The sequence below is a fragment of the Dama dama genome, chromosome 30 (genome assembly GCF_033118175.1).
Source record: "Dama dama isolate Ldn47 chromosome 30, ASM3311817v1, whole genome shotgun sequence".
Taxonomy (NCBI): domain Eukaryota; kingdom Metazoa; phylum Chordata; class Mammalia; order Artiodactyla; family Cervidae; genus Dama; species Dama dama.
This window is the reverse complement of record NC_083710.1, coordinates 25,465,059-25,480,165: the sequence shown is the minus strand read 5'-3', so window position 1 is coordinate 25,480,165 and position 15,107 is coordinate 25,465,059. Positions and strand designations below refer to the sequence as shown.

Below are 15,107 nucleotides of genomic sequence, written 5' to 3'. Positions count from 1 at the left end.
AATTCCATGTACAGAGGAGCCTGATGGGTTATACAGTCCATGGGGTTGCAAAAAGTTGGACACAACTGATCACAAGCACATCCAAGGGGAAAAAAATCTGCTAAAGTTCCGTCACATCTAAAGTTCATTCTATCGAAATCCACTAAGTGTGTATGAATTGTAGGTGTATTGTTGCCTTCCTGGAACTTGAGGTGGGATGGGAGGGCATCCACATTTGAAGTAAAGGCTAGAGTTGTATGTCAGGAGAACTGTCAACTCAGGCCTATATAATCACAACCACTTCTTCAAAACTCCTGTACAATTTTTTGAATATTGTTTTTCCTTGGGTGGGATGGGATGGTGACACCAATCTCAAACTTTCAGCACCATAGGACATGAGAAGTGGGGAACTTCTAGATGTAGGAATGAGGTTCAGATATGATAGAGGTTCTTTGCCATAATCTTCAAATCAATAGATATCCAATTTAGTTATTAGAACATTTTTTATGGGAGACTATTCATAATTTTTTTTAAGCTGTCTTCATCAGTACTTACTGTGGCTTATAACTTCAGCCCTAAATATAGAAATGTAAAATATAAGTATGTCAGCCAGCTTTCAAACTAGCCAAAGCCTCCCTGGGTGATGCCTTACTGTGGTGTAGAATATGATGCTGGCTGGTCATCAGTAAATCAGCATGTACTGAGGACCTGCCATATTTGAGGTGCTAAACAGATTCATATTGAACTTTCATGGGAAGGACTTGTTACCAGTCAAGATCTGGTTATAGGATATTTTATAACACAGTCCTATGGCATGGATCTTGAGGCTAATGCAACAGTGGATCTCAAGAATAGCCATATTTTTTAAAGAACCAGATCACAATAAATAAGGCAGTGAAAACAGGGACTCAAAAGAATTTTTGGTATCTATAAATTGGGTTTGAGTTATTAGCAAAGGACTTGTCAGGGACTTCCCTGGTGGCCCAGTGGTTAAGAATCTGCCTTAAAATGCAGGTTCGATCTCTGGTCGGGGAACGAAGATCCCACGTGCTACGGAGCAGTCCCATAGGTGGCAACTAAGCTTGTGTGCCACAATTAAGACCCAACACAGCCAAGTAAAATAACTTTAAAATAAAGGCTTGTCATTACCCCTTACATAGTCATTGGAGACTAAGCTGTTTCTACTGGATTATACCATGGCCATACCTGTTATTTTGTATAAAAGACATATGGAACCAGAAGAAGAATGCACAGTTGTCATAGTATTTAGGAAGAGCCTAAAAAGACATGGTTTAAAACAACTATTAGTTCTTGGTATCCATGTAACTGTGAAAAATAGTCATTCCAAAGGGATTAAAATTCCTTCCTTTATTCATTTGTGTGTTCATCAAATAGTTGTAGTTATTAAAATGCAGCACTTCTAGTCAATATTATACTCAAGACACCAAGGAGAAGACTAAGAGATTACCATTCCTTTCTCTTGCTGTTTCTGGCAAAATTTTCAAGGAAATGTATTCTATGATAGATATTTATAAATTTAGACACTGGTATTTTAATCTGGTCTGGATAGTGCTAAACAGAATCTACTAAGGATTATGCTGATTTCTGCCCCAGTGTATCACCCATTTTTACAAAGAACCAGCTACATTAGATAGTTAACCACTATCAATAATGATGATAGAAATAGCTAAAATTTCCAAAAGGACTTTCAGTTCATGGGCCTGAAAATCACAAAGGCCAGACAAAACCAACATCCCCCCACTAGCGCTTCTGCTTAGAGACCACTGATTAAGAGAACTCAGACTGGCTCCATTACTCGAGGGGAACTTTCCAGGTCACTTGCTTCAACACATTTACCACTTCAAACTTAGTAAGTTCTCCCCCAACAGGGAGCAAGCGGGGCATGAAGGAAATAAGCTTTAAATTGAGCAACACAGTTGTCTGTCGGCAGTTCTGGTTGATGATGTTATAGGAAAGTGAACTAGCAATTGAGGCCTAGAAGTTTACTATATACAGAATAATCAGACATTTGCTAACTGGTCAACATAATTATGCCCTCATGATAATGTAATGACAGTGGCAGACATTATATTTCATAAATATTGGATTAAATATACTATTTTAAATGAATTATACATCAATTATGAGGAAAGCAAAACCTTCCTCAAAGTATTTTGTAAGTTATGGGGAGAAATGTGTTTTAAAGATATAAAGCAAAAATATGATCACTGCTATGTAGTAAGACATACATTGTTTTGTTTTTAACATCCTTGTTTTTGTATTTCTCTCTTGCTCAAAAATGAACACATGCAAATTGTATAGAATTTAGAAAACAAACAAGCAAAAAAGGTTTCCTTACATGTTTTCTTATTTTAAAAAATTCTTTATAGTAATCTGACTTGTTTTCTTCCCCTCCCTGACTTGGGGTTGACATCGCCTGTCATCTTGCTTATTGGGAACTATAGTCAAGGAAATCCCAAGTCAGAATCATTCACAAGACTAGATGAGATGAATAGCATAGGTTATTTCTTGATTACTCACCGAAGAAGAGAAAAATTTCACTTTTACCTCATCATACAGAGGTGGGCAGTTAGAGAGCAAGATTATTACTCTGTCTGTTTCAGCATCATGAAATATCTGGATGAACACATAGAATTCAGAATTATCAACCTGATAATGAGACAACAGTGAAGTTCATGTTCACTTATTGCAGCTTCTAATATTTAATCAAGTTCTCTTGGTCTCATAGTTCAGTGACTACATGTATAAATATGAATCTTTATAGTTGTAATACTACTGTTTACATTTTTAATAGGCCAGTGTGGTTGAAGGTTATGGTGCAGCACTGTTGAAAAGTAAAGTATCCAGTTTTCCATTAGACTTCAACCAAGTTAACATTACTGTTGAATGTCTATCATCTGATTTTCATATGTTGAGAAGACATTAGAAGTTCAATTTTAAAGCTAGTGGGCACATTCAAAGAGCAATGCCTAATGGATCACATTTTATAAAAAATGTATTTGCTGATGGGATTATTGGCCTTGTCTGTAGCAGACAGCTGGATGGAACAACCAAGGATAGGCCAAGTTTCTGGAATGAACGACTTTGATGCGATACTATTTCTTTGTTCCTGATACACCCTTGGGTGAGGATGGAACCCACAGTGGGAAAGGTCTGTGCTCGGTCCTGTGAAAAAAAGTACGAGAGGAGGTGCAGACTCTGATGATGCGTCAGGGAGTTAAGCCGGCAAGGAACAATAGCAGAATGGCAGGTAATCACGTGTCAAGCTGGATGATAAAGACTGAGGGTGCCGCTGTGGGCTGCAGGGAGGTTAATGGAGGTGAAGGATGAGAGCGCTTCCCTGAGGAGGCAGACACCGAGCTGGGCACGGGAGGATGTGTGTCGGTGAAGAGGGGCACCGAGGCAGGATCATGATGGTGGAGTAGGAGGGTGCCCAGCTCACCGGCCCCCACGGACACAGCAAAACTGCAACTATCTATGGGACGACTCTGCGAATGACATGAAGATAGCAGGACAGCTCTGCTATGACTGCGGATATGAAGAGAAAACCACACTGAGACAGGAGGGCAGAGATGGGTGGTCTTAGCAGACCCGTACGCCCGGCGTGATTACTACCCATACGCGGGAGGGGGCTCACCAACGCGGAAGTTCTCCCGGTGGAGAGGAGGGGTTCAAGCCCCTTTCATCAGGCACCCCAGCTCTGGGGAAGACGAGCCCCCAGAACATCAGGTTCCAAAAACCAGCAGGACTTATATCCAGGAGAGCAGGAGGGCAGTGGGAAACGAAACTCCTGCTCTTCTGACCAGAGACGTATTAATACATCTTCTGCTACCTAGATGTTATTGATCAGAGACGTTTCAGTATTCACTTACATGACAGGTCACCTGCCATAGGCTTTAGTTATCTGCAGAAATCCCCCAGTCGATAATGTGTTAAAGGGCCCGTGCACAAACTCCCTCACTAAGAGCCCCATTGCAGAGGCTGTACTTCAAAAGGTGCCCTGGCCATATGTGAGTACATGTATAAACTTCAGGGTGAGTGCCACAGGGGCAGAAGCTTCCTCTGGAGAACAAAGTGCTGGCAGGCATCGAGTAAAATATTCCCCCTCCGCCTAGCTGGCCCAGCATGGCGGGTGCCATTTCAATCATCTGCCATCTACCTGGCTAGCAGCACGCGCCCCGCCCCGGTGTTCTCTTGCAGACCTGCCCCGCCCCACGTGCTCACCCCAGCTGGCAGTCCTCCAAAGCATCTCCCACCCTAGGGGACCAAGCTCATCACAACTACATCTGCAACTGTTGTGGCAGGGCGCCAAGCCAGCCGCACTGAAGCCCGCCCTGCCCACCAGTGAGCCTGCAGCAGGCGTGGGCAGGCCTCAGAGGCAGCTGTCGTGGGGACCAGCGCCATCCGCGCGTGTGTCTGCAGCAACAGTGGTGCCACGCAACAGGTGGGCACATGCAGCCCACACGAAAAACATCCCTGCCTCCGGTGACGAGCCGGGATTGCTCTTCTGGGTCCCCTAGGAAACCTTCTACCTAAGGCCACTTCTTCAAAACCAGATGTCGGTGATCCAACTAATACAGAGAAACAAACCCAGAGTCAGGGAAAATGAGGAGATGGGAATATGTCCCAAATGAGAGAAAAAGACAAGACCTCAGAAAAAGAACCAACAAAATGGACATGAGCAATCAACCTGATTGCCCATAAAGAAACTCAGACTTGGAAGAAGAATGAACACAGGAAGAACTTCAACAGAGAGATATCAAAAAGAGCCGATCAGAGCTAAATATAATCACTGAAAGTAGCAATACTTACATCAGACAAAATAGACTTTAAAACAAAGACAGTAGAGCAGCTATGTGTAAAAGAACATTTTCTAACACCCTGTACAAAAATAAACTCAAAATGGATTAAAATCTAAATGTAAGACCTGATACTATAAAACTCCTAGAGGAAAACACAGGCTGAACACTCTTTGATGTAAATTGGGGCAATAATTCTTTGGATTCCTTGGATCTGCCTCTTAAATGAAAGGAAACAAGCAAAAAGAAATGAATGGGACCTAATTAAACATACATGCCCTTGCACAGCAAAGCACACTATCGACAATATGGAGACAGCCAAAATGGAGAAAATATTTGCAAAGGATTTGACTGATAAAGGGTTAATATCCAAAATATATAAACAGTTCCTGCAACATTAAACAAAAACAAAACAAGCAACCTAATTAAAAAGTGAACAGAAGACCTGAATAGACATTTTTCCAGCAGACATCTAGATGGCCAACAGGCACATGAAAAGATGCTCAACATTGTTAACCACCAGATAAATGCAAACTAAAACCACAATGAGCTATCATCTCAAACCCATCAGAATGTCTATCATCAAGAAGACAAATAACAAAAAAAATTTTAAAAAAAAGAAGACAAATAACAAATGTTGGTGAGGACGTGGAGAAAAGTGAAACTTCAAACACTGTTGGTGGAAAAGTAAATTGATGCAGCCACTGTGCAAACAGTATGGAAGGTTCTCAAAAAACCAAAAATATAAAACTATGATACAGCAATCCACTTCTTGGTATATACCTGGGGAAAAACCATTAATTAAAAAAGATACATGCACCCCAATGTTCATAGCAGCCTTATTGACAATTGCCAAGATATGGAAGCAGGTGATTTTCATGGGCGTTGAAATTTCAGAATCAGTGCCATATAATACAACTACCAAGAAGAACAGGACATGGCTAAAAGTGACAAGAGGCATGAATTTAAAACTCTGATAGGTTTCTGAGAACATGCTTAGCATCTGTGGAAAAGTGAAGGGCAAAGCACCACTCTGAACCAAAAGTATATTCTGGAAAACACCCTGAAAACAATTTTGAACAATCAGTTTAACTCTTGACTCACATCCAGACCCAAGGACAGCAAGTAGAATGGTAGCCAGAAAGCAACATGGCCTTTCCCTGTGGTGATAAATGGTTTGGGGAGGTCATTGTGCTGATTTGAGATTTAAAACAAACACCAGACTTTTCAGTTCACGTGCTTTCTCTTACCCTACAGTTTTTGGAAGTAGAACAGAAAAAGACAGTCTTTCGTTGCATTATTATTTGTACTTTTAGATCATGTCCATTGCCTTTTCCAACACCTGAATGAAATTAAAAATTTAGACCGGTTAGAGCAAAGATGAGAATGTCTAAAAATCAACAATATGGATTAGAAAGAGAAAAAAATGAACCCAGCTAACAATGCATTAATATTGAATCATTTGGATCTTGCCTGGATTTTGTCTCTGAAAGACAAAGCTTCAATGCAATTCTGTCCCCTAAGGCAGAGCTTAAAAGGCTAAAGGGAAAAAAACCCGAAAAACAAAAAGGACACAGTTCAACTTCTAAGACTTAGAATCTTACTGCTCACCTATCTAGCAAAAAAAAAAAAAAAAAAATTAGGGAAGGGGACTTGAAACCTTTCTTATTGATGTGTAGCTTTCTTCAGACTTCCAATCATGATGTTTCTTAATAATAAACTAAAATTCCTCTTGCCTTAATTTAACTCCAGTTTATGCAAAACACAGGATAGCTATATCCAAACATTCCTGCTGTGTTCAGTATATATTTACAGACAAATGGTTTTTTGCCCCACTATTTTTTTTCCAATTTAATTGACCCACTTATTTTAGTATTTCCTCAGAGTTTGTTTCTCAAGCCTCCAATTAATTTTTCTTGCTTTTGTTTCAACCCTGCATATTTCACTTAAATATGCACAGAACCAAAGGTATAGAACTAAAACAAATATTCTAACAAAGTCATTTATCATTTTTGATTATTTTCTCATATTGTTTTATGTTCATTTAATTTTGTTCTCACTAACACTGAATTATTCATTTGTCATTAGGAGTCATGGCTTTGCCTCAATTCTCTCTGTCATATCCAGTTGCAGAACTTGTTTCGACTAATATTAATTAGAATTCAGGAAATGCAGAGCTAAACGTTAAGATATTTATCAAGCGACAAGGGCATTGTTTTATGAGCTTGAATTCCCACACATTAAAAAGTTTTAAAATACTGTAAGTATATCACATGATTTAAAAATAAAATATAAAGAAGATGAAAAGTCTCCATTTCACCTATCCCCCACCTGTTTATTTTTCCAGCCCCAATAGATAACCCCTATTATTTAGTTTCTTTTTTTTTTTAGTTTCTATTTTTATGTATGTATAATCAAATATATTTTCTCCAAGTTTTATATGTTTTATATGTGTATATACATACAAACAGGGCTTCCCTGATGGCTCAACGCGTTAAAGAATCCAATGCAGGAGATGTGGATTTGATCCCTGTGTTGGGAAGATCCCCGAGAGGAGGAAAAGGACAACCCACTCAAGGATTCTTGCCTGAAAAATCCCTTAGAGGAGCCTGGTGGGCTACAGTCCAGAGTATCACAATGAGTTGGACATGACTGAGCAACTAAGCATCATACACACAAACATAAATATATATATATATATATATATATATATAGTTGTACAGAAATTGTTGCATACCATAGCACTGTCCTGTACTTGCACTTTTTTAACACGTCAAAAATCTTATTTAACTTATTAAAAAAAAAAGTCAAATGTTGTAGCTGGTTCAAAGTACTGCATTCGTGGGCAGATAAGGAATGATGAAATTAATTTACAAATAGATACAAAACAGGTCAACAAGCAATTGCGTTCTACTAGATACATCTAATTTGCATTTCTATGCCCCAAATAATTTGCATTATCATCAGTTTTCTATGACTTCAGTTCAGTTCAGTTCAGTTGCTCAGTCATGTCCAACTCTGAGACCCCGTGAACCACAGCACGCCAGGCCTCCCTGTCCATCACCAACTCCCGGAGTCCACCCAAACCCATGTCCATTGAGTCAGTGATGCCATCCAACCGTCTCATCCTCTGTCATCCCCCTTCTCCTTCTGCCCTCCATCTTTCCCAGCATCAGGGTCTTTTCCAATGAGTCAGCTCTTCGCATCAGGTGGCCAAAGTATTAGAGTTTCAGCTTCAACATCAGTCCTTCCAATGAACACCCAGGACTGATCTCCTTTATGATGGACTGGTTGGATCTCCTTGCAGTCCAAGGGACTCTCAAGAGTCTTCTCCAACACCACAGTTCAAAAGCATCAATTCTTTGGCACTCAGCTTTCTTTATAGTCCAACTCTCACATCCATACATGACCACTGGAAAAACCATAGCCTTGACTAGACAGACCTTTGTTGACAAAGTAATGTCTCTGCTTTTCAATATGTTGTCTAGGTTGGTCATAACTTTCCTTCCAAGGAGTAAGCATCTTTTAATTTCATGGTTGTAATCACCATCTGCAGTGATTTTGGAGCCCAGAAAAATAAAGTCAGCCACTGTTTCCACTGTTTCCCCATCTATTTGCCAGGAAGTGATGGGACCAGATGCCATGATCTTAGTTTTCTGAATGTTGAGATTTAAGCCAACTTTTCCAGTCTCCTCTTTCACTTTCATCAAGAGGCTCTTTAGTTCTTCTTCACTTTCTGCCACAAGGGTGGTGTGCAATTTGCATATCTGAGGTTATTGATATTTCTCCTGGCAATCTTGATTCCAGCTTGTGCTTCCTCCAGCCCAGCGTTTCTCATGATGTACTTAGAGTTGTAAAATAGCTTAAAATAGCTTAAAAGCCCTGGGGAAAATACAACCCTGGAGAAGATACCGTCTGTCACTTTTTCCTGACAGTCTCCCCACTCTCTCTCTGTTTTGATCATGATCTCAAAGGAAGATTATTCTTTAGAGTTTTTACAGGATTTTGTTCCCTTGTTCTTTCATTTGATACTCCTCTACCTCCTCATTGTGTTTAACTTGCTCTGTCTCTATGAAATCAGGTGAATCCGTTACCTATCCTGGTCTTGAAGGCATGTCCTTGTGTGGAAGCATCCCTACCCAGTCTAGGTGTGCCCAGTGGCTTTGGTGGGACAGGTGGACCTGAAGCGAGCATGGGTCCCATCTCCCCCTGAGATGCTCTGGCTGTCACCACCTTGGTGGGAGGTGGGGCTGGAGATGGAGGGGCTACAGCCAGAGCCAGGCGCAACCCTGTGTGTGTGTGAATGAGTGAGATGGCAGTCTTCGCCTTGGTTCGGGACACATCAGGGGCTCAAGGGCTTGTGTGCATTCATACTAAATCGCTTCAGTGATGTCTGACTCCTTGTGACTCCATGGACTGTAGTCGGCCAGGCTCCTCTATCCATGGGATTCTCCAGGCCAGAATACTGGAGTGGGTTGCTTCCCTTCTCCAGGGGATCTTCCCAACTCAGGGATCGAAGCCAGGTCTCATATGCCTCCTACATTGGAGGAGTTCTTTACTGCTAGTTCTTTACCACTAGTGCCCCAAGGGCTTGGGGCCACAATTCTGTGCTGGTTTCACCTTTTTTCCCTGGTGAAAGGCTGGGTTGGGCTAGAGAGGTTGGTGCCTCACTTCTGGGCTGGCTTCTCTCTCACCAGCAATGTCAGTCACTGTCCTGGAGTAGCTTTGCTCCTCCTAAATGTGGGCAGCAACAGAGTACCGGCCAAGGTTGCCTTCTCCCCCGGTCAGTTTTCAGGCTGCTGCCTCGGTTGGGATGGCATATTAGCCACCACTTTGCTCTTTAAGAACGGGGGTCTCGGTGTTTCACAGCCTCCCCTCAGCCCCACCGGCTTTCAGACCTGCTGCTGCTGCTGCTGCTAAGTCGCTTCAGTTGTGTCGGACTCTGTGCGACCCCATAGACAGCAGCCCACCAGGCTCCACCGTCACTGGGATTCTCCAGGCAAGAACACTGGAGTGGGTTGCCATTTCCTTCTCCAATGCATGAAAGTGAAAAGTGAAAGTGAAGTCGCTCCTTCGTGTCCGACTCCTAGCGACCCTATGGACTGCAGCCTACCAGGCTCCTCCGTCCATGGGATTGTCCAGGCAAGAGTACTGGAGTGGGGTGCCATTGCCTTCTCCGTTCAGACCTGCTAAGAGGATACAAAAGTGTGACTGACACTTAGCTAATGTAGAATCAGATGCATCTACGCATTCCAGCACCATTTGTGTTCTGGTATGTGAGTTACCTTTCTACTAACATTTTCAATTCCAGAGTCCACAGTGATTTATTTTCAAGCTATACCATTCCACAAACAGACTGCAGATGTAGGATGACTGTGTAATGATGTGGTGAGTCAGTCAATTTGAAGCTGACAGAATATCATTAGCATTGCTTTAATAGGATTTAATAGTTTTTCTTAAAAAACTGAAAAAAAAATAAAAAATAAAAACTGATCCCCAGGTAATGACTAAAGATAACTAAGTTAATACTGAATTTTGCATAGAATGGTAAATTGCAAATCAATAAAACCACTAATAAAAATTAAATATTTTAAAAAAAAACAACACCCCAACCAGCCAAGGGGACCCATATTTCTGGTGTCAGACCACAGAGCTGGGGTGCAGCTCAAATCCCTCACTTCTCTGGGAGAACCCCGAAGCCCATGACACCAGCCCCCTCTTCTTCTGGGTCTCCCACCAAGGGTGCATGTCTCAATCAGATTGCTCCTCCTTCCTTCCTGCCAGACTCCAGAATTGTTTTCTTTACAGACTTGGCTGTAGAAGAGTTTACCTACCCCGGATCACTCCACAAGGAGTTGTATTTTTCACGTGTTCCTGGGGGGGGCTGGGGGGCAGGCAAACTCAGCACCCTCCTACTCCACCATCTTGATCTCCCTCAAAGGAGAGAATTCTTATTCCAAACGGAGGCTGGTGTCCCTGGGTTTGGCCTGCTTATTTACGTGGGTGCAGCAAGAATTTTAGCATGCCAGGCATGCCTTCTTAAGTCAGCACTGCCAGCCAAGTCCCACACCACAAGAACAGCTGCAAAGGGCACAAGCTTCTGTCTGGAAGCCTCTATGAGGGGTCTCAAAGTAGACTTTTAAAATCCACTACTTTATGTTAGCCTGAGAAGTGAAGTGAAAGTCGCTCAGTCGTGTCCGACTTTTTGCGACCCCATGGACCATACAGTCCATGGAATTCTCTAGGCCAGAATACTGGAGTGGGTAGCCTTTCCCTTCTCCAGGGAATCTTCCCAACCCAGGGATCGAACCCAGGTCTCCTGCATTGCATGTGGATTCTTTACCACTGAGCCACCTGGGAAGCCCTGAGATGAGGAAACTAAACCCATAAGTCTCTCCACCAGTTTTTGCCCTGCAGTGCTTATAAATTTGCATTAGTTCCAGATCTACACTTGACAGTTTTAACAGTATCTCCACAGAGGTTAAGTAAAACTCAAAATATTAAGAGCCGTCCACAGTCTTAGGATATCAGACTGAGACAACCTCCAAAATGCTAGAACTTATTAAAGCCATTTTCAAGCTTAGCATTTTGAGAAATGACTCCTCTTCTCATGGTTCATGTTTGAGCAATCCATCAAAACTCCATCAGACTAAATGCCTATTTGCCTGTTTGGAGTAGCTTCATATTCACAGAGGTGTGTATAGATACTGTTACAGGCATACCTCAGGGATACTGTGGGTTTGTTTCCAGACCATTACAACAAAGTGAATATTGCAATAAAGCAAGTCACGTGAATTTTTTTTTTTTTTCGGTTTTCCAGTGCATATAAAAATATATATGTACACTGTACTGTAGTCTATCTATGCCTAAAAAAACACTACATACATTCATTAAAAAAAGACTTGATTGCCAAATTGCTAAAAAAAAAAAATGGTAACCATCATCTGACAACGCAGAACTGTCACAAACCTTTAATTTGTTTAAAAAAAAAAAAAAGCAACATCTGTGAAATGCGATAAAGGAAAACACAACAAAATGAGGTCTTCCTGGATTCTCATCATGAACCAAGAGGGCCCTGAGGGAGACGAGACATACAGGTACAAACCAGACTCTCATGCCGCCAACTTGGTTTTACGGCTGAGTTTAAAATTCCAAGAGAAAGCAATTGCTCCATCAGCCCCCTGTGTTGCCTCTCACACTGCAGAGGAGAGCAGTCTGGCTCTTTCTGCAGAGAACAATGAGGAGTGACCCACCCCTGTCCCCTCCCACCCGCGAGCCTGGCTTCACCCCAGGGAAGTCTGAGGGTAGCTGGCATTCCAAGTGAGGCTCCACTCCAACCAACCCTGTCCCTCATTCATCACACACACATGAGACGGTCAGAATGGACCTGTAGAGAACTCTGTAGCCTACAGAGCCTCCTCACAAACAGTTACTCCTTTATATACACAGGCAGGCTTGTGCTGGAACAGGCTGGGTTTCCAGGGTCCGCATGTGTAATGCTTGTTTGCAAATCTAGACCAGAATTGCCCACAGAACCCATGCTGCTGGGTTGAAGTTTGTTTCCAGAAGCCAGAAACCCACGTGATCTGCTTGTGGTTGGCCCTCACAACTCCTCACCACCACTAGGAGGTGAAATATAGAAATAATCTGAAAAAAGGCTTTTTATATTTAAATAATTGTAATTTTTTTTAACTGCGCAAGTTTTACATATATTTTGAAGGAGTCTCCTATTTCTGAAGAATTGGATGAAGCATTAAAAAAATGTCTAGAGAGTATTTTAGTGAAGCGTCAGTTGCTCGGTCGTGTCCGACTCTTTGCGACCCCATGGACTGTAGCCCACCAGGCTCCTCTGTCCATGGGCTTCTCCAGGCAAGAGTACTGGAGTGGGTTGCCATTTCCTCTTCCAGAGGATCTTCCCAACCCAGGTATCGAACCTGCGTCTCCTGTCACTGCAGGCAGATACTTTACCATCTGAGCGACCAAGGAAGCCCTGATAGTGGGGGAAATTGCAGGTAAAAGGAGAAGAGGGTGGCAGAGGATGAGATGGTTGGATAGCATCGTCAACTCAATAGGCATGAATCTGAGTGACCTCTGGGAGATGGTGAAGGACAGGGGAGCCCAACGTGCTGCAGTCCATGGGGTCGCAAAGAACTGGACATGACATAGAGACTGAACAGCAACAGAGAGTATTTTGCGCGACTCCTCAGAGGACTAAGAACACTGGACTGTCTGAGTGGGGACTAGCACCCTGGCCCCACACCACCCAGGAGAGTCTAGCACCACCGGGTGCTCCTCAAGCTGGTGATGCTTTCGGGGATCAGAGCCAGAAACATCCCCTCCTGTCACACCTCTGGCAGTGGGGGAGCCCCATCCCTTCCACTGAGGGGTCCTCATCTCCTGCCTCCCTGAGATTGAGCTGTGCAGGGAAGCCAGGCAGGTTAAGAGAGAAATAGAACATGGGGCTTGACCTCTATTCCTCTCCCGCTCCTTCAAGTCCCAGAGATGGATGAGCCGACCAATTTCCCTGTCTCCCAGGGCGATGGCAGGTCCCTGTGTTTCTCCTTACATTCTTGAAGCAGGTACGGTCAGCTCTTTTGGAATGTATAAGGAGTTTTACTCCCAGTGAGAACTGGTAAAAGCTAGGGTGCAGAGAGACAGGCCCCCAGAGACCAGGTATGTCCCAGCCCTTTTCTGTGTTCCTGTAGGTTCGGGGAAGGAAGACCCAAGTGCTGTCCCCCCAGGAAACTTTCCAACACTGCTATCAGCCCTCCATTCATGTACATTCCTCTCCTCTGCTTACCACTCACGGGCTCCAGAGAAACACAAGCTGGGGGCCTCACCCAAAGTAGTTCTTAGGAGTGATTTGTAAAAAAAAAGAATCGTGACAGTAAAATGCATCTGCTGTTCAGGTATTTAAGACATCCTGATGGAGTTTCTGGGGAGAGAGGGCTATAGGAGAGGAGGGTGGATAAAGGGAGGAACTTTTGATGGTGAGCAGAAAATCAAAGAAAACCAGGTGATGAGGAAAAAAAAGGAGGATCTCTGAATGGAGAAGGAGAGAACGATCCAGGGATGTCTCTGCCAAGACAAACCCTGAGCCAGAGATGAGGTGTGAGAAAGAAGCGGTCTCCAGCCTCACGGGCCTGTACTCCATTTAATCTCAGAGGTCCTACTCTGAAAAGGACACCCTGGGCTGAACCCAGAGCCGCAATGAGAATAGGAGAAAGGGAAGGGGGTGGATGGAGCCCCTCAAACTGAGAAAGGAAAGGAGAGGACATCTGAGTGGTAGTAATGTGGCCATAGGGCTTCCCAGGTGGCTCAAGGGTGAAAAACCCTTCTGCCAATGCAGAAGACATGAGTTTGATTCCTGGGTTGGGAAAATGCCCTGGAGAAGGAAATGGCAACCCACTCCAGTATTCTTGCCTGGGAAATCCCATGGACAGAGGAGCCTGGCAGGCTACAGCCCATAGGGCCACAAAAGAGTTGGACACGACTCAGCAACTGACAATGTGGCCACAGCAGTACAGGGCTAATGGGCAATTCAGGGGGAGGAACTTGTACGTGATGCTCCACTAACAGCTATCTGTTACACTAACAGCTGGGACTGTTTGTGTAAATAACTGTGAGAAAACCCTCCCAACGAGTAAGAACCCTGGCCCTCCTGCCCATTTCTCCAATTATACATACAGCACTTACCATGAATTGAATAAATCACGATTTTTTTGATCCTGAGTTTTTTTATTGGAGGAAGAGTCAAATTGTAGATATTTTTCACTATTGCAAAATATTCAACGAATCTATTCTGCAAAACAACAGAGGTCTCAATTTCAATGGAGGTGAAAATTCTAAGGTCAGTATCCCCAATTTTTTAAGGAAAGTAATGGATGACGGAAACATTGACTGGGGGCCTTTAGATAAGGCATTGTTGTCTCCTGGCTGTTTATCGACCTTAGGGGGAAAAATACTGAACTAAAAGCAACAGGGCAGGACAAGAAATGGGCCCGGTGTTCTGAGAGGCAGCTGGGACCAAGAGCCACTAACCAGAACCAACAAAAGAGCTACAACAGCATCACAGCAAGATGCAGTTAACCACAAATGTAAGAGACCAGTAGAGGGTAGGAGCTTTATGGTGGCTGAGTTAAAGGAAGGTTTGTGCTTTGCAGGGAGAAGGAGCAGCTCTTCAGATAAGAGAAGGGAAGATGTAAAAACTCGGGGAGACCCTCCTAGGCCAGCAGCACATACACATTCTTCTCCAGTCCCAGTCAGCAAGCAGTTCCCCACTGTCCATTTCCCCAATCCCATTTTTGC

The 15,107-nt window shown here is 43.2% G+C and overlaps 1 protein-coding gene across 1 annotated transcript in view; it reads right to left on the bottom strand.

Moving 5' to 3' along the window:
* LOC133049472 (phosphatidylinositol 3,4,5-trisphosphate 3-phosphatase TPTE2-like) overlaps positions 1-15,107 on the bottom strand; it is a 34,182-nt gene that overhangs the window by 973 nt on the left and 18,102 nt on the right. The window contains exons 10-11 of the mRNA XM_061133492.1: positions 2,521-2,616; positions 1,186-1,256 (exon numbers count right to left, since the gene is read on the bottom strand). Of these exons, the coding sequence (XP_060989475.1) occupies positions 1,186-1,256; positions 2,521-2,616 (167 nt within the window). The remainder of the gene's footprint in view (positions 1-1,185; positions 1,257-2,520; positions 2,617-15,107) is intronic.